The sequence below is a fragment of the Brachyhypopomus gauderio genome, chromosome 17 (assembly GCF_052324685.1).
Source record: "Brachyhypopomus gauderio isolate BG-103 chromosome 17, BGAUD_0.2, whole genome shotgun sequence".
In the NCBI taxonomy this organism is placed as follows: Eukaryota; Metazoa; Chordata; class Actinopteri; order Gymnotiformes; family Hypopomidae; genus Brachyhypopomus; species Brachyhypopomus gauderio.
This window is the reverse complement of record NC_135227.1, coordinates 14209689-14229985: the sequence shown is the minus strand read 5'-3', so window position 1 is coordinate 14229985 and position 20297 is coordinate 14209689. Positions and strand designations below refer to the sequence as shown.

At 40.2% G+C, this 20297-nt stretch overlaps 1 protein-coding gene across 1 annotated transcript; it reads right to left on the bottom strand.

Moving 5' to 3' along the window:
* Positions 1–6962: 6962 nt before the first annotated feature.
* On the bottom strand, positions 6963–20009 carry mthfd1b (methylenetetrahydrofolate dehydrogenase (NADP+ dependent) 1b). The gene is made up of 27 exons (XM_076978592.1): positions 19821–20009; positions 17749–17833; positions 17136–17195; positions 16857–16910; positions 16455–16591; positions 15601–15701; positions 15282–15418; positions 14915–15026; positions 14517–14644; positions 14043–14140; positions 13708–13881; positions 13308–13444; positions 13151–13197; positions 12950–13057; positions 12715–12789; positions 12390–12492; positions 12170–12246; positions 11878–12018; positions 11408–11476; positions 10616–10727; positions 10195–10334; positions 10028–10069; positions 9716–9816; positions 9419–9596; positions 9205–9312; positions 8518–8670; positions 6963–7569 (listed from the first exon to the last, which is right to left on the bottom strand). Exons 1-27 carry the CDS (start codon positions 19856–19858, stop codon positions 7480–7482), a joined length of 2805 nt encoding a protein of 934 aa, XP_076834707.1. The 5' UTR covers positions 19859–20009; the 3' UTR covers positions 6963–7479.
* Positions 20010–20297: the final 288 nt, after the last annotated feature.

The following is a 20297-nucleotide window of genomic DNA, read 5'->3' as shown; positions in this document are numbered from 1 at the left end:
TATTTTACTTATTAAGTCGGTTTTATTCAAAAACAAATTTGGCTCCACTGCTCTGGGTTGGGGTGGCTTCTTTTGTGGTTAACACCTTCACCAGCCTGTGAAAAGATCCCCTCACATGACACAGAAGAGATGCAGAGATGCAGAGATACTGGGTTAAATAGGTGTGGGTAGAGCATATTCTTTACTAGTCCAAGTTCCTCGACTTCTCAATACCCAGATAAATGGAACACTAAAACTATATCAATAGCTAATTTCAGTAGAAATGCAGAGTAACTCTACTTCTGTCTGTTGTCTGATGCTGTGCACATTGCTGTCAGTAGGTCCTAATGATTAAACTGGTTTCTGAACTGAGGCCCTGGGAGCTTCAACAGGGTCACATGTCCCCGTCCGTCCTGATGTCTCAGTGTCAATCATTTACCTTTTTTAGTCAAACTGGCACACTCCCTGGTGAGCACACTCCCTGGTGAGAACACTCCCTGGTGAGCACACTCTCTGGTGAGCACACTCCCTGGTGTGCACACTCCCTGGTGAGCACACTCCCTGGTGAGTATTTCCACTGCGTTTATTAAAATTATGGATCCAAGAGTACTACAGATAGGGATCCATTCTCTCAAGCATAAAACAAATTGTCAGCCATATTCCTCTGTAAATTATTATCCAGTGTAGCACCAATCCACATCCAGCATTGGGTCACACCTTACAGAAATGTAATGCTTAAGCATTTTTTAAAGTTATGACTTTAGACGGAGAGACCGATTTTCCCCTTGAGAGTGCCATGGTGAAGTGGCACTGAATTTCAAGACACCGATGAATTGTGTCATAGTTCTCTGCACTGCAAGGCTCAGGGTCTGTGCTTATGGAGATGTGGGGGGTTCTGGGGGTTCTGGCTCATCCAGCCTCTGCTGCATGGCAACATTGCTGTTCCCCCTCATGTCCACCTCTTAAAGGTTTCATCTCTGGTCTGTGCATATGTGCCTATGTATAACAATGCTTCTGTTTGGCTGTGGTGCTTGACTTAAAATGTACCATGATTTTTCATGCACATGATCTCCAGTAAACACCCACATCTTCTGCAATAGAAATAGCTGTGCATCCTTCACAATCAGTCCAATAATGCCTCTTCTGTATTTTGCTTGAAGGATGCTGTGGTGCTTAAGAATGGTTGCTATGGTATTCCTTATTGCTAAGCAGCAGACTTTATGATGCTACTTGTTTTTCCAATTTGTCTCCAGTACCTTTACAGTATTTGTTCTCACCCAAACGGGGGTGTGATCTTTCTGAAGACTTTGGACTGCTCATATCACACAAAGACTTTGACGAACTTTGTGTGATATCTCACTCACCTAAGTCTGGTGCTGTCATTTTTGGCAAGTGGTAATAATTTCTCAGGAAAGGTTTCAGCGATCCAGTAGCTGTTTCTCAACATTGCTATGTGCCTTTGTTGATAAGTAGCTGTTATAAGTGACATCCCAGGTAGTTTTATGCTTTTTCTAGATGGTCTTGTGGTCACCATGGAGTTCCATGATAGCATAGGGTGTGGAAAGTGTTGCTAAACGGCCTTCAGTAAGTACAACAAAGTCTTCATACATTAACGTAGTTTTCATACATTTCCCTCCAGGCTGGAAACCAGGTGAAAATGGATTTTTGCTGTCCAGAGGGAGAACTTTACAGCTGGTCCCAACACGCCCGTGTTTGCAGCCAGCATACTCAAAAAAAGAGGTTTGTGAGCCAGGCTTCACGTACCTGCCAACACTAGGCTGTTAAAGAGGGAGATTTTCTGGGTTGTCAGCAAATGGCAAATGTCCCACTTTCAACTGCCCTGCCCCTGTATAACCCTACACTGCAGATGAACAGAATAAACACAAGGTAAAAAATTATTAAATAATTTTATATAGGTCTTAAATTGATATCTCATAGGAAAATATATAAAGAGACATACAAAATGTACAAAGGTGTTCAAATACATGCAAATTCACATTACTTTAAGCTAACTAGATAATTACATGCGTGTTGTGACTCCTAATTGAAGTGTATAATAAGGGCATCATAGAAGAATAACTGATCTGTACAGTTACTGAGTGACAAATTACAGAAAGAAAGTTCCCTCTGTGCCTCTGTGGCTTGTCTGTGTTTAGTGTAGTTACAGTTGTGATCAAATTTATTCAACCCCCACTGAAATAAAGTGTTTTGGCCAGTTTGACATTGATTTTGATCATTTCAGTCATCTTATTTACAATTATATCAAAGAGGCACTTATAAATTAGACAAACATAACATAATATTTATGATGGAATAACCACAAATGTCTTTACTGTGCTCACATCATTATCAGTTTTATTCAACCCCCTAGTGACATTATTTTTTAGTACTTAGTACAACATCCTTTTCCAGTTATGACAGCTTTCAAGCGTGAAGCATAGCTTGACACAAGTGTCTTGCAGCGACCTATGGGTATCTTAGCCCATTCTTCATTCTTCAAGCCTCCAGTTCAGTCACATTCTTAGGCTTGCGCACTGCAACTGCCTTCTTTAGGTCCCACCAGAGGTTCTCAATTGGATTTAAGTCTGGTGATTGCGATGGCCACTCTAGAATGTTCCAGCCTTTCATGTTCAACCATGCTCTAGTGGACTTGGATGTGTGCTTCGGATCATTGTCCTGTTTGAAGGTCCAACGTCTCCCAAGCCGCAGGTTTGTGACTGACTCCATCACATTTTCCTCCAAGATCTCCTGGTACTGAAGGGAATTCATGGTACCCTGCACACGTTGAAGCTTTCCTGTACCATTAGAAGCAAAACAGCCCCAAAGCATAATTGACCCCCCGCCATGCTTCACAGTAGGCAAGGTGTTCTTTTGTTCGTAAGCGTGGTTCTTCATTCTCCAAACATAGCGCTGGTCCATTGTCCCAAACAGTTCTAATTTAGTTTCATCTGACCACAGTACACTGTTCCAAAACCTTTGTGGCTTGTCCACATGACTTTTGGCATACTGCAGTCGACTTTTCTTGTTCTTTGGAGTCAGCAAGGGGGTGCGTCTGGGCGTTCTGGCATGGAGGTCTTCGTTATGCAGTGCGCGCCTTATTGTCTGAGCTGAAACTTCAGTGCCCACATCTGACAGGTCTTTTTTCAGTTCCTTAGCAGTCACGCGGGGATTTTTCTCCACATTACGCTTCAGGTAGCGCACAGCAGTCGCGGTCAGGATCTTCTTTCTGCCACGACCAGGTACGTTTCCACTGTGCCCTTTAACTTGAACTTGCGAATGATACTTCCGATAGTGTCTCTTGGAATATTTAACAACTTCGCAATCTTTTTATATCCATTGCCATTCTTGTGAAGAGCAATAACCTCTTCTCTTGTCTTCTGGGACCATTCTCTTGCCTTCACCATGCTTGGAAACACACCAGTAGATGTCTAGAAGGAGCTGAGTATCGCAGTCCTTTTAAATCTGCCTAATTGGTGCTTATCATGCTTGATTGCTGCTCGTTGACATCCACAGATGTTTTCAATACCTGATGGAAAACACTGGAATGAACCTCTGTTCTTAGGAGTGGTAGTCGTAAAGGGGTTGAATAATTGTGTCAATGAAGAAATCACAAAAAGGCCATTTAATACTTTATGACAAAAAAAATTGATGCTATCTTAGTCGCATTTAGTTCTTTAACAAGTCCTTGTAAGATTTCATTATGAACACAATTACAAATGTGCACTGAATTCCATAAAACCCTTCGCAGCATTGGGGGTTGAATAAATTTGATCACAACTGTATTTGTCCCCAGTGTGCTATAAGTGCCCTATGAAAATGTAATTCTTCTGTTTCATACTTTTTCAGCAGCAAACAGAGCAGAGACAGGAATCTGTGCACAGCGCAGTGACGAGTGACGCCCATCAGGCAGGTCATTTGCATATTCTCACCTGACTCTGAGTTGGGTTGCCAGACACCAGGATAAATATCCCACACCAAAACTGAGAAATTCCCATTTGATTTGTATCGCTACGAAATCTGGAAATGAACGGAGTGTTGGTGAGTGCTGGTCTGAGACAGGGCTGCAGGTGTTGGAGAAAGGAACAGTTTCAACACTGAGGTATTGAGAGGGAGGAAAGCAAACAGTGGAAGATAAACACTAGGTAAGGGGCTGATAGCTACAATCCCAGAGGACCACAACTACACTGCAGTGTTGATCCCACAGGTGTCAACTTGGCTCTTGATGAAAATATGTCTCAGATACAAGATCCCTACCTGAGGAAGCAAACAGAACCCATGAGGCAGCAATTTGGGGTCCAGTGTTTTACTGGCTCAGACAAGGACAATCAATTTTTTAACAAAGCAAGATGTCTAATAGGTTAATATTAGGCATAGAAGCACTTATGAGTTATGCTTACAGGAATATTCACCTGTCCCAATTAAAAGATTAATGTCTAATTAATGAAGCACATCATTAATGCTAATGTAGTTATATATTTGGCATAATTCGTAGTTCATAGTAGACAATGTGACATCTCAGAGTGTATGTGGAGTGACCCATATGCAGACTGAAAGAACATGAGATCTTTTAACACTGATATTCCACTCTGGCTTTTTGGCAGCATTAAACAACCTTATACCATCAAGTGTCCACTGACCAGCTATGAAAATGGGCTTCTTGTAAAGGCTTGGCAAAAAATGCAGAGTAGCACATCACTGTTGCTTTATTGCATTGATCTGTAGTCAACAGGAAATTCATTTTTCTAAAACGACATCTGGTGTTAAAAAAAAAGTCTGAGAGAGGACCTTTATTATTTTGAGTAAAAATGTAAATAGCAATTGTCTGAATGCATTTACATTAAATTTGTTTTATATTGTTCAGACTATTGAATTGGTTTATTAAAGTAAGTTCATTTTGTTCAATTTGATAAAAAGTCAGATTTCATTGGTCAGCATATGACACTAAAACACTCAAGCACATTTCTTTATTACAATGTTAGTTATTTCCTATATAAAGGTATACATCATGCACATATAACATTAGCGCAATAATTTATTCATACATGAAATATAATAATAATGTTTAATAATGCCAAACATCTGGTCCTGGAAGTGTTAAAGGTAAAGATGGGCTTTCTTCAATGTATGTGTGCCCTCACTGATCTTAATATATGAGCCGTCCACATAGACTGTTAAACACAAGCATTTAATCATCAAGGCCAAACACTTGCTGCTCCATTGGATAAGACACAATCCCATTAGTGGATAAGAAGCCCTCAAGGATGGTGGTTAACGTTCCATCCCCTGCAATACTCCTCTACTGCCGCAGGGTCCATGTCAGGTCCCCTCATGTCCGCAGTCTGATGGCCAGGTCTCAAAAGCCTTCTCACAAGGTTTTCAGCAGACCATGGCTTGCCACAGCCAGTGTGACACACCCAACCTCAGCTGCAGTCTGGGATTTGGGATGTCCCTTCTGTGTGGACACAGAGAGCCTGTACTCTAGAACCCAAGACTGAACCTGAGCTGAAACATCTTGCTGTAACAAGAGTATTTATACTAGTGAGTGTGAGTGAATGGGCTACACTGTTTGTTCCAAACATTAAGAAACACAGGTCAATTACACTTTATGGGTTGAACCATAGACTACAGTTTATGGTGTGATTGTTGGCTTGTAATGTGCTGATTATAGTGTTTGCGTCAAGGTGAGTGTGATGGTGTAGTGCTGAACAGTGCTTGCGTCAAGGTGAGTGTGATGGTGTAGTGCTGAACAGTGCTTGCATCAAGGTGAGTGTGATGGTGTAGTGCTGAACAGTGCTTGCGTCAAGGTGAGTGTGATGGTGTAGTGCTGAACAGTGCTTGCGTCAAGGTGAGTGTGATGGTGTAGTGCTGAACAGTGCTTGCGTCAAGGTGAGTGTGATGGTGTAGTGCTGAACAGTGCTTGCGTCAAGGTGAGTGTGATGGTGTAGTGCTGAACAGTGCTTGCGTCAAGGTGAGTGTGATGGTGTAGTGCTGAACAGTGCTTGCATCAAGGTGAGTGTGATGGTGTAGTGCTGAAGTGCTTGCGTCAAGGTGAGTGTGATGGTGTAGTGCTGAACAGTGCTTGCGTCAAGGTGAGTGTGATGGTGTAGTGCTGAACAGTGCTTGCGTCAAGATCAAATTTGGAAATAATGAATCTCTACAGAACTGTAGAGAAACAATGCACTCTATTGTTTTTTCCTGATTCAACACATCTCATTCAAATCATAAAGCTTTATTCAGGATTTCAAGCAGACTGTGATCATGGGAAACAAACTGTGTAATCCCATGTTCTTCAAAAGATCTCCAAAGATTCCAAAATCATACAATTAAGAAAAGTTTGTTTATTCCAAATGCCATATTTTAGATGATCTTACAGAATAAAATATTCAACAGCAAAAGATCTACCCTGAACTGGCACCATCTGCTGCCATTTCCTGTGGAATGTTAATGTTGAATGGAACTATAAAGAATCAGCATTATGATTGCAATATAGTATACATCAGAGAATAAAATATCTAGAAAGCTAAACATACCCAACAGAATACCACACAAAAAGGTACCTTTTTTCACCAGCAGCCAATAAGAAAGGTCATACAAAACAATGTAAAATTAAATTTGATTTTTTTTTTGTGCATCCATTGAGATCAAAGTCAAATTTCCAAGAAAATCATAACCAGTACAGCATTTCACAGTAGTAGCACACATGACTTGTGGCTGCTGCAAACATCCTGCAGCTGTGGCTGATCTAGGTCACTGCATCTGTCCAACAGAGTACAATTTCAGAACCAAACAGCCATCTGTTGCTGATATTTATAAACACGGATACATTGCACTTGTATGCAGGGGCATATATTTTATACAGCTACCACCTTTGACATAAAAATGATAGTTCACCCAAAATATTTAGATAAGTAGATGAATGTAAAATAGCTATGCTCAAATTCTCAGTTGGTTATTACAGCATGAGAGAGATTCAGCTTCTGCCCACCACTCAAACAAGGGAACACATTCTGGCTGCTCTTGGTTGTCAACAATGAGCATTTTAAAGATTTTTTTTAACTTTTGGCAAGAGCCGGAAAATTCCAGTTCATTCAAAGAGTTGTCCATTTACACACGGTTATATACAGAATTTATATTATTACTTAACAGATGCAGGGTTTCAGTAGATGGATTAGATGGAAACTTTTCACTTTTTCAATGCGTTCTCATGTTGTGAATACTAATGTAAGGACATCTGTTAAAGGCGATGTCAGTCCCAAAGGCAGGTGCTAGCCAAGCACTGCTACAGTATTTGACAAACAAGACCACAGCTTTAGGCAAACATTCTTGTGCAGTCTCAAGGGATCTCTGCCAAGGGAGGCAGACAGCACCTTAAATGTTAATATTCAGCTATGAATATGAAGCTATGAAAAGAAATTTGTATTCTATGAATACTGTCTCCTCAGTTTAACTTTTAATGCAAGCAGTACAGAAGTGTCCATTCTGGATCAAGATGGGTCTTCTCTAGAAGAGTCCGATGACCTCTCCTGTCCCTGGGTCTAGATCTATGTCATAGAAACAGGGGCGAGTTGGTAGGCCTGGTATGGTCGGCATCTGTTTTGAAAAATTGCAGAGTGAAAATTGTTTATTCTTCATAATCCTCAAACAAGATCATCAACTTGTTCCATGAGAGTACTTTTCAATACATAATATGTCTCATGCATGTATCAGTGTAAATGGTGGGAAATTCACTGAATAACCTGTGTGTCAGGATTTCTGGCAGGACTGGCCAATTTTTCAGAATTGGTACATTCCTCAAATCAGATTTCCATTGTCATTTTGTGAACTTGGAACATGTTGGGCTGAAGCAACTTATCTTTCTACTGTCTAAGGTGATTACAAATCAAGAATCGCCAGGTGTGTGAATCGCCAGGTCACTTTATACCATTTACACTGAAATGGAAGCACTACAACATTTTTAATCCTCTGGCCCAAACTGCCAATCTCAAACACAGGTGTTTCAGACATTTTAATTATTTTTGTGGTCACATAGGAGGTAGCATCCTTTATATGAAGTGAGTGACTGCTGGGAATATCTCATACAGTAGCCACTCAAATATGACACCTTCAGTGTTACAGCTACAGTCAAACACAAACAGGAAGCAAGCGCTGGATTATATTAGCATCACAACAGAGACTGATGTTTTGTAATGATGCTAATAAAACTCTCTATGCATCATTCATAGACTGCATTGTTCATAGTGCAATCAAATAAAAAAGTATTTAAATTGTGTACTATATGGGGGTGTTGTTAACCATTTGCATAGCAAACAAAAGACCTTGCGTGTCAATATTATTGGGGGAAAGAGTCCAGTGGTTCCTTGATATTAGTCGGGCATCAGCAATCAATAAATAGCCATAGCCGGTTACCAAATATGCTTAAGGTACTTTGTGCATATCCACACATTTCCTGCCACAAATCTTAAGCTATGGTATTTCAGTACTTTCAATTCATGGAAAGGCCACGGAGTAGAAAGCACATAGTCCAGTAGAAGAGCTCACCGTGCCAACCAGAGGGTAGAGGAAGCCAGCACCAACGCTGGCACGGATGTCGCGGATGGGCAAAACAAATCCAGTGGGCGCTCCTTTCTTCTCCGCATCATGAGAAAGAGACAGATGGGTCTTTGCCATACAAATTGGTAAATTTCCAAACCCCTATAGGAAGAAATGGTTCATTTGGTACACATACATATACAGGCAGACACAGAATACAGAAGTAGACATATTTTGTCTGTCTAAAAGATTTAATTGCTTCTAAACAGGGTTGCCACACAAAGACAAATGTTAAATTCCTTGACATTTTACTGATTATTTTTTTTACTCAAAAACTTAATTTCCATGACCTACTATGAACTCATTTGGTCAATGGGCGTAGAGTACTGAAGTAACCATAACCACTCAAACAATACAGGAAACTGTATAATATAAAAACATTCTGATAAATGGCAACTAAAATGTAAAAATGCTACAAGCCGAATACCGATATTCCATTTCTTGACCCAGAGATGATAGAATTCCCTGACTTTCCATGTCTATAATGGACTTTAAAAAATTCTATGTTGTTAAAAGAATTTACATGATCTATGGGAAGCCTGGGTTTAAAGCAAATGATTTAAACCAACCTAATAATTATTACATAACAGGCAGTTCCTTGAACACTTTTGGCTTTAGGAGCCTGCTTGACCTTACCTGCTTGGTGTACAGCTGAACCTTTCGCTGGGCTTCTGGGAGCAGCTCAATGTCGTCTGCCCCATAAATCTTTTGTGCAATGATTCTGATCTTATCAACAATGGGCAGCTGTAGGGCACAGCCAAAATGACCATTTAAAAACACCACTTACAAAAGACATACAAGACAAAGAGACATGAAAGGAGCAAGTCACAGCAAGTCAAACCGGCATCACCTCAGTGGTGTACAGGAATCTGAAGTTGCTGGGGGCCTCTGCTGCTTTCTGCACAGCTTTGCCCAGTTCGACAGCTCCGGCGCCCCCATCTGCCCAGTGAGAGCAGTGCACTGCATCAAAGGCTCCTGCCTCTTTAGCAAGCTTGCAGATGAGCTGTAGTTCAGCCTCGGTGTCGGTCCTACACACAATGCCACGGTGAGAAAGACAATATCCACAGCATCTCTACCTAGGCAATGGAGTTTAGGGTTTGCTTCAATAGCCCGACAGGAAGATTCAGAATCTAAGACTTTTCCATACTTGAAGGCATTGACTGCTACGATGACGGGCACGCCGAAGTGTCCAGCGTTCTCCACCTGCTTCCTCAGGTTGCAGAAGCCCTTCTCCACCAGCTCGAGGTTCTGGGGGTAAAAGAAAGCAGCAGCAACAAGTCATATAATTACTCTGAATGCAACTATTATGAAACTATTCACAATAAAAGTCTTATTATGGGGGTCTGACAGTTGACAGATGTCGGTTTGTTGCCGGAATTTAGATTTAGCCTTTGACATGTCTGGGATGCAGAATTCACACAACCCTCTGCTCAGATTGAAATTAAACACACTATATTACCTCCTCTGTGTATTCCTTTGGTAGGGGCATGCCAGCTGTGACCTAGGGAAACACACCAAACTAGTTTTCACATCTAAACACGGTAACGTTTTTACCACCATGGCGTGACTAAGGCAGCTTAATCATGTTTTCCTCTACAGGTCCTACACACAAATGCTCCCACTCACCGATGGTCCCCCACCGTGCATTTTCAGTGCTCTGACAGTGGCCACCAGCACAACCACGTGAGGCCTCAGCCCAGAGTAACGACACTTGATGTTAAAAAACTTCTCCATCCCAATATCTGCACCAAAGCCTGCCTCCGTTACTGCCAGAAGCAAAGCAGAACAGACACAAGGACTTCACTCCACAAATCATCACTTACTAGCCTTAGAAAGAATGAGAATAAAGAATAATTAAATTTAATAAATTACCTAAATACAATTCATATTGATATGCTAAGCATATGGTGTAGTTCATTTATTGTAATGTTGCCGTATAACTCTATATTCTGGGTGTTGCATTTTGGTACAGGAGGAGTTACATATGAGGACTGTAGCCCACAGCTGATGCATTTCAGGCCCTTTTCAATAGCTCCATTTTACTTACCAACAAATCCTTCTGGCCCAACCAGCTTCAGAGCTATTTTATCAGCCAGGATGGAAGAATTCCCATGAGCAATGTTGGCAAAAGGCCCAGCATGAACAAACACAGGGTTTCCCTAGAAAGACACAAATATAGAGTCAAACAATTACTTGCACTCAAATGGACGACATGTGCTCTGTGTTAGCACAGCTCAGTGAACCAATCAAGCTTCAAGCACGTGTGATAGACCATGGAGTGTTAGAGTGAAGCAGGGCACAAAGTTGTGGGATTTGGCCTGAAGCAAAAAAAAATAAAAAAATAAAAATCAAAACGATTTTACTAAAGTTACGCTCACTCTAAGATCATTCCAATAATTCTAGATCCTATTAGTTAAGGTGTTAACCCTGGGGTGTTCAAACAGTGGAGTGATGTGTCAAGGAGGGCAGAAGAGAATTAGTGTTTTAATCTAAAAGCCTGATCACTAACATTTAAACATATTTAAACAACAGTGAAACCAATCTGCCGGTAATCCTAAGTAGTTCATTATCTGCTGGCTAGAGCGTGCTAAGTTTTTTTCTTTTTTTGTTACATCTTCTTACTGGAATGTCTGTTATAGATGTTGTAGCAGGACTTAAGTAAAGGAACAACAGGGGGGGGGGGGGGGGGGGGGGGGGCACCACTTCAAAAAGGATAAAAACCCATGTGCTAACTGACTAATATTGCAGCAAAGATCTCTATCTCAGCAAAGACTGTATGTGTATTGAAAGTTTGGATGACATGCATTTGCACACACACCCACACACACACACCACATACCTCTAGGGTCTGCATAAGATTGGGCTTGATGGCATCTCTCATTAGCACGGTCAGTGCTCCACACACACCCTGAAGAGAGACATGGAAGGACTATAAAACCTAAAGCTGTATCTCAGTGTGCGATACCAGCCAAACTTCCTATACACAAATAAAACATAAGATGATGCTAAGCTGCACTGAATCACATATTTTGACATTTTCTATTGATTATCCCCTTTTTTTATCTGTATAGATGCAACAGATGTTTAGAAGTAGTCCTACATGCAGATCAAGGAAAACAGCCACACACACACACACACACACACACACACACACACACACACACACACACACACACACACACACACACACACACACACACACACACACACACACACACACACACACACACACACACACACACCCATCATAATAAACATAAACCCCTATGAAACTATGATCATAAGCTTCATCACTGCTGTGCCACTGACCAGATCTTCTGTAGTGACTGGCTCTCCATTGCGACTAGTGGCCACCACCATTTTAGCCAGTCTCTGTCTCATGTCCTCCAGGCTGCTTGTGAGAGCCAGCACAGCCATGATCTCACTGGCCACGGTGATGTCAAACTGAGCCTGAAAAAAACACACAACCCTCACATCAACTGGTCTCAGAACAGCTACTCCACATTTCATTGTGCGTGGAGGCACATCCGATATTGTTCACTCTTTCATTTAAATAACATTGTGTGATTTTTCAGCTGTTTAATGGACTCGTGTAACTCACTTCTCTGGTATAGCCCTTCTCACTAGGAGACTGGCCAATGGTGATCTTACGCAGAAAACGATCATTGGTGTCCAACACTAAGAAAGAGGGGAAAAACACACAAACCAAAAAGATCTAGCCAGGGGTTCAACCATCTAGACACCAGAAATGTATAAGGAAGAATGAAGGATTATTATGTATTGCACATGGTAGTTATTCCTGTGCCTTCGGGCTCTCGTACCTCTCTGCCAGGTGATTGAGTCGGGGTCAATGTCCAGCCTGGAGAAACGAGTGATCTCTTCCTCCGTCAGTGTGGAGGGGTCTGTCTTCTCTATGCCCAGTTTCTGTGAGTATGGAAGGCAAGAAACAACATTACAAACACAAATACACCATTTTATTGTTATATATTATATTAATATAATAATTGTATAATAATTTCAATTAGAAAATTTTGCTTGAATGCTCATTTCTAACTTATTTAGGAAAGGTCCAAAGAAAATCTAATTTGTTATACTCAATTACAAGAGGATATACAATTACAACATAATATAGTCAAAAATTCTCACCTTTAGTCTGTTAATCTGAACATGGGAAAAGCTTCTCTGGTCTCCACTGAGCGGTACCAAGCGGTTAAAAAGTGCCTAAATGGTCATCAGAACACAAAAAGATACAAAAGATATCAGTAATCATAACATCAGTAATCACAACATCAGTAATCACAACATCTGTAATCACAACATCTGTAATCACAACATCTTCACACCAAGCTCCACCTATGCATCAATAAATGGAAGTTCTTACTTTATCAGACTGAGTGGCCTCGTGGAAGATCCGGGCATCGACGGCAGCAGCCACCAGGTTGTTGGCGGCTGTGATGGCGTGGATGTCACCGGTGAGGTGCAGATTAAACTGAGCCAGGCAGGAAATACAGGACACATTAATGTCATATTAACTATATGTCAGACGTGGCATTTCAGTGTAGCCTATGAAAAGCCAAACTACCTCTTCCATGGGAATAACTTGAGAATAGCCACCCCCAGCAGCACCACCTGTTGATAAAACATCAAAATATGATGCTGCTAATGGCCTCCATTTTTAAGCTTATTAATTTTATTATTGTGGCATCTCACACTCCTGTGACATGACCAGCCTCACTCACCTTTGATGCCAAAGGTGGGGCCTTGTGAAGGTTGGCGTACACAAGCAAACACATTACGGTGGAGGTGAGCACCAAGGGCCTGCACCAGGCCTATGGTAGTAGTGCTCTTCCCCTCTCCCAGAGGCGTGGGGGTGATTCTACACAATGTAGAAACATGTAACTACTGACGATGTCTATTCTTACACCGTCTTTACAAATGAAGGGTGTCAAGTCCAAATAATCAGCTCAAGATTTCACCAAATTCTAAATGAAAATATAACTCAACTTAGGTATAATATTGATTAAGAGATAACATCTAATTGATATTAGCCACAGTAATGAAAGGGTCAAAAGATGAGGAAAAAAGTTACTCTGAGACTCATGCAACAAGATTTAACTGCCCAGAAAACAGGTTTCTTACCCAGTCACTACCACGTATTTACCATCAGGCTGGGATCGCAATCGATCAATAGTTTCCAGCTGCACTTTGGCTTTCGTCTTGCCATACAGCTCTACTTCATCAGAGAGAAGGCCGATCTCCCTAGCCAGACGGTCAATGGACTTGGGCACACAAGAGCGTGAGATGACTATATCACTAAGAGGAAGAAAAGAAAAATGACACAAATTTAACACCTAAAACAACCATTGAAGTCTCAAAGACGTACAACTGGCAAATTGAAAAATATTCTGCAGAAACAACTACTTGACAGTAGTAAATACCCAACCTATATAAACACATCAGTATTTCAGACCAACCTTGGCACAGGTCTTTTTAAGTTGAGCTTGGTGTAAGTCATATCCCATTTGCCTGGTTGATGTGCCTGAAGGAAGCGCTTAGCACTAAGCACAGTATTCTGATAGGAAACACAACAAAGAGACAGACATAAGACGCAAATAATACACATAACACAGACATACAGCTCTGATGAATAAACATTCAGTTCCCAAAATTCTGCAGTGCAAAAAGAACTGAGAAATGTCACAAATATTTAATACCTAAATGAAGGAGTTGTCATTTCCAATAGCAAAGCACATTCATTGTTTCAGTGACAATGCATTAATGGTACAGTACATCTGAATGTATAATTGATCGTATCCTAGTTTGAACGTAAACTGCCATTGCAATCAAGCTTACGAGCTACTACAAATCAACACGTTGCACCAAGTAAAATAGTTTCAATGTATCTAGCTAGTGCTTCCTATATAACATGAAGAAAGTGAGAGGTGTACCTGCATCAGCATGGCTACGGTCATGGGGCCGACTCCACCTGGAACAGGCGTGATGAAGGCGGCCTGCTCCTTGGCAGAGGCGAAAGCAACATCGCCCACCACACGCTTCCCACTCGCCTTAGTGCTGTCTGCAGAGAAGTTGAAGAATGCATAAAAGGTCCCGCTTAAAACCGCAGATTTAATGCAAGTGAGAAAAACCTGATGAAGATGTCACACATAAATGCACACTTGTCATGACACAGGTGACAACAATCTTAGACATGATAAGAAAGAGAAAGCGTCTAAAGATACAGTGAAACAAATTAAAAGAACCAAGATGGTAACAAGAAAATAATGACATATTGTCTACATGTTGGCATGCTGAAACATGTGGTCTTCCTTCTCCGTTTCTCACCAACCTGGAACATGGTTGATGCCACAGTCAATGACTATAGCGCCTTTCTTCACCCACTCGCCCTTCACCATCTCCGGCTTCCCAATCCCAGTCACCAAGATGTCCGCTCTTCCTACCTGTGATTCAACGTCATTGATCCTTGATTTCTGTTTTAATTACATTATTAATATCTCGAGGAAAGTATACTTGTCCTTTAGAAATTTATCTTTGACCAGTTCTAGCTTGTGTGTTTTTCTGAGTGTTATACTTTTAAATTAAATACTTATTTAATTAGAAACACCAACATTGCAGGTACGTTAGAAACTAAGGGCCACTTAGTACAGGTGCAAAGTAGGTGTTTCTGATCAGGTGACCAGTGAAGGCATGTTTACCTCTGCAGCCAGGTCAGCGGTTTTTGAGTGACAGGTGGTCACAGTTGCATGATTCCAAAGCAGAAGGTCGTGCATAGGCGCACCGACAATCTTACTGCGGCCAATCACAACGGCCCTTTTTCCTGCCACAGGCACTCCTGCAGAAATGCACGAATCATTCAGCAGCATGAAATGTGCCTTTGTTCCACCTGTTAAACCACTGCTGACTGCTGAACAAAAATCATTTGAAGAAACACAACGAGCACATCTTCACAAACAAGACTCAGTAATTGTGCGGCTGGGTCTCTGTATAGCAACTTCAAACAGAACCGTCTCCAACCTGTCTGTCTAATGAGCTCCAAACAACCGTTGGGTGTGCAGGGAATGAAACAGTCTCCAAGATCACCACGTGCCAGCTTCCCTGCATTTATGCTAGTCAAACTGGGAAACAGAAATCACACATTACCTCGTATACAACCATATTTCTTATTTAAAAGCTAAAGCAGTCTTAGTTTGGCTTTCCAAAATTGAAATTAATAACACAAGTCGACATAAAAATTGTTTCAAATTTAATAAGTGATTTTTATATAGTATTTTCAACGCTGATTTCGGGAAAAATAGTGAAAAAATGCCATAACGTACAGTTATTTCACAAACTGCTTGTCTAGTTTTAGCTTTTTCGTAAGTTTGAATTTTGGTTTTTAAGATCTCCACAAACTGTTATTTAGCCTTTAAAACAAGTACAAGTTGTTTTATGGACAATGGCTACCAGAGGATGTATAAACTCACCAGATTGCTTCTGCTATAAAAAAAGAAGCTTCGACAGAAAGCAAAAACGTTATTATAAGGAGTTATAAGCTGAAAGAGAAATGTAAGTGTTCTTGAAATATAGTTTAGAAGATGATTTATACATTAAATAAAATTCTATAACGTTTGAAAAATGTGAAAAATTGGTAAAATTTTGTTATTTTACCCAAAAATAATCCCTTTTTTGTGAGAAAACCTGACGTGATAGAAAAAAATGGATTGCATTTTCGAAATCAGCGCTGAGAAATACATAAAAAACTGTTATCAAATTTCAAACAACTTTTAAAAAATATTTTAATCAGCAGCATCTCCACTGCGTCATGAAAAAAAAAAACAAACATAACATGTGTAATCACAATCAGAAATGGGTGAGAGTCTCTTACTTACCCATCCACATCTTTCTCTGGAGCCACAGCGTTGGTGACCTTCTCTGTGTCTATGCGGTGAATGGAGTCTAAAGGCAGCTGCACTATGAGTCCATGGACACTGGAGTTCTCATTAACCTCTCTGATGCTTTGCAGAACCTGTGTGAGGGTGGGCGAGTTTGTTGTGTTTAGCGAGGGAACTAAAAGAGCCAATATTTTATTATTATTGCCATGAGATGATCTTGAAGTGTTATGATATTAAAATCTATTTGCATAACCTTCCTTTTTAGAGTGTGTTTGCAAGTACTCTACTAACTAAATACAGTGTAGACAAGTTCAGCATATGTACCTGCTGCTGTGTCACTATATTTCATGTTATAAACAATGTTAGCGACAAAAGACACCAATCCTGTATTTCTCTCACCTCATCTTCAGTAGCAGTCTGGGGAAGTCTCTTATGTATAGCATTGATTCCAATCTAAAATCACCAAGACAAAACATTTCTTATTTATTATATCTTTATTTGATTGAGCATTTTTATTTATGTTTCAAATATTTGTGCACATTTTTGTACAGTCACTCTGGATATTTTGAAAAGCACTTATAAATGAAATTTCAGTACTAGTAGTGCATTATGCAAGTCATTATCTGGAAATGACAGACAGAATACTAGACGTATGAACTAATCTGTACAGTTCTTTACCTCATTGGCAGCTTTCAGCTTCATACTAATGTACAAGTTGGAATCTTCTCGGTCTCCCACCTGCAAAGCAGATACACTAAGGCACTGACCGATAAAGAACAGCTGGGTTACAAACCAAGTTATTTGATCAACCATATTTATTAGTAGTATGGTACAGGGCTCTCTTGCATTGAGCAATGTCAATGAGCCCACAATCAGTGGACTGAACCACTGGTCCTGACACTCCTGTCCAAAAAGAACACCTGCCTGAAGTGTTTTGGTTTAAATGAAAAGGCGGAAAAACAAACACTGCATTCCAACTTAAGACCCTCAGAACATCATGCAACTAGCACGTCTAAGTGGGAGCTTTGGCTGATGGAGAGCTGCTTGTATTTGTGTGTCAATGCTGGAACATATTTATCATGCTGCTATGTTTGGTTGTGATTAACATCCCTCATGGCATTTGTCAAGAGACGTAGTAAGAGAGCGCGAGAGGTTTTCTTTTCTTTCTTTAATTTAATGATGAAGATCACCCAGGTCTACTTGACACTTCTTATATATTTTGTTTTTGACTAGACAGTAGAAATTTAGTCATTGTTTCAGTAACTTTTGATGCCAAAAATCTCCTACTGACCTGTAGCACTACTAGGCCTGGTCTGAAGTTTGGGTCTTGTGACTTTAAAGATTCCACCTCGATCTTCAGCCTCTCTCTCACCTGGCTGGAATGTTTTTGAAAAGGGGGAGGGGGGCAAGAAAGAAAGCAAGAAAGCAATCAATATGATGTCATTTCAGAGTGCTAATCTTTTGACACATATAAGCTACTGCATGACTTTGGTCAAAGCTCTTAAGGTTGGAAACCAAACCAACTACGCAATGGAAGGGCCAACATGATAACCTGTCAAAACTGGGTCAAAATGTTTCCTTGTTTTTAGTGGCTCCAAAGGGGGATGGTTTTTGAACAAATTGATCCTCAGTTTGCCTCAAGCTTTAACTACAACATAATCTTCACTATTGCACCATCCACTCAAGAGAAAGACAACGCAATGCCCTCTGTCCACCATGGAAATAGACTGCTACCGATTTCTTAGGAGAAAACTTAACAAGGACATTTTCTTATTGTTGTGATTTATTGTTGTACATTTGGATCAAATCAAACTTGTCTTGAAATTCAGGATTTACGAGCCTCTGTCCAGGTTGAAATCCAGAGGTCATATGATGACACAGCAGGAAAGTTTTGCAAAACTTAATTCCATTTAAATCACTATGATAAAAGAAAATGAATACTGCGCATGAATATAGAATCACTATTTAATAATAGTGTACCATAAATACTATGAAACAATCTTGAACACAGGTAAAACTCGTTTGAACCAGTTTCCGATCACAATGTCAGATTACAAAATATGGTCATGATTTTTGCAGATAAGTCTACAGTGCTTGCAGGCTGACTTTCTGCAAAATAGTGGAGTCTGAAAACTAGTACAGCTGTTTAGCATAATGTAAAACATGGAACTTCAAATAAATCTTTCTGTAAACTTTACAGGCTTAATACTATACAACACATTTACTGAGCTCAGCAGGTCTAACCAATTGTATTGTTTCAGTGATCTGATATGTCCCCAACATTCACTACCTGTCCAAATACAGACAGAGGGATGAAGTGTTGTACTTTGACCACAGTGGTGCCAACAACTGAAATCCTGTTTCACTGGCTCTGCATGTCTCTCTGTAATAACCTAGCATACCCAAAGGTCACTCTGCAATAAACAAAATCATGATGCAAACCACACAAAGTCTATGTTCGATTTCTTCAGATAGGATGCAGTTAAGAAATTGAAGAATTTAATACTTTAAGTAATTGAGTCACTGCGAGACGCGGACTGCCAAACCAGTCATGCAAGGAACCAAATCAAATACATTCAGTCTTGTGACCAGTACAAGTGGCTGATACAATTGTTTCTGCTGATGCAGCTAATCAAGTGAAAATTCCAACTCATAAAATGGACCAAAGTATTCTGTACTCGTGAAGTATTTAGGCTGCATGCATATAAACGTTCCTCTAATCTGTGGTCGTATATAAATTGAACAGACAGGAAACCATTCACTCATGACGATAAGTGGTCATTTCTTGACTTCCACGAGAGGGCGAGCACACGCCAGACTGGGGATAAAGTCCGAATCAGTCTTGATGGTCTCTCCCGTGATATTCTGATAAAATGCTTCAGACTACACTTGATATTACCTTTGTTTTATTATTTTACTGTATTTATAAGAACCTTAAGAAAGTCTTAATACACTTTTAGACCTGCAATGCATACGAATACGTACAAGAGAAAGAGGTCATCAAGATAGAACAGCTATCTAGATGATATTCACCATAAAATAATACATGTAGTTAATGCAATATGTATAATTCCTTTGGCCTAAGTACCTCACGTGGTAGGCGTGTTTGTTTTTTGTGTCCGACAGAGTTGTGAATGTTGGATAACTAGATATGTAGCTGAAATTACTCACTATTTTACACATATTACATATATTACAGTGCATAATTCGTCCAGGTGTTGCTACCGTATATAAAGTCGCTAAAGACTCACGTGCAATGCTAGCTAGCATGCCAAGCTAATCTAGACTGCTTAATCTAGACTTACATTTTTAGCACAGCGACTGCAGCGTATGCTCTGAATTGTACATACAAATAAAACTTACGCAGAGACTTCTTTTCCGCTGATAATTTTGGCTGACATGCTGGATTCTGTAGATTCTCTTGACAGAATGAACTTTCATTAAAACTTCGTCGCCTCTCAATGGATAAACTCAAGTTTAGAAACTCTTAACGTAACGTGCGCTATATACGAAAACTCTACTACCGCTTAAGCTGTTCGTGATCCCATATCGAGCTTACAACGTTCGTGAATACCAATGAAAGTTGACGTAAACTGTAGGCGTTGTGCTCTGCACCAATGGCATACAGCTATAAAATTTGTGATTCTCAAATAGACTCTAAGATACATTCTGTTAAAAACAGAGTTGTAAGAATCTTACCTTAGTTGTAAGAATATATCATTATACAGCAGCAAGATAAAAAGGGGCGATGATGATTGTAATGTATCTTTATCCAGTAAAAATCGTGCCCTTAAAATAAAACTTGAAAATTAATATGAATTCAGTATTCAGTACAAAACA

Coding starts and splice junctions, on each gene's coding strand:
- mthfd1b (XM_076978592.1), bottom strand. CDS start 19,858: ATGTCAGCCAAAATTATCAGCGGAAAAGAAGTCTCTGC. Junction 12,247..12,389: donor CTCAATCACCTGGCAGAGAG/GTACGAGAGCCC, acceptor CCTCTTTCTTAG/TGTTGGACACCAATGATCGT. Junction 9,313..9,418: donor GATTCCTGTACACCACTGAG/GTGATGCCGGTT, acceptor TGTGCCCTACAG/CTGCCCATTGTTGATAAGAT.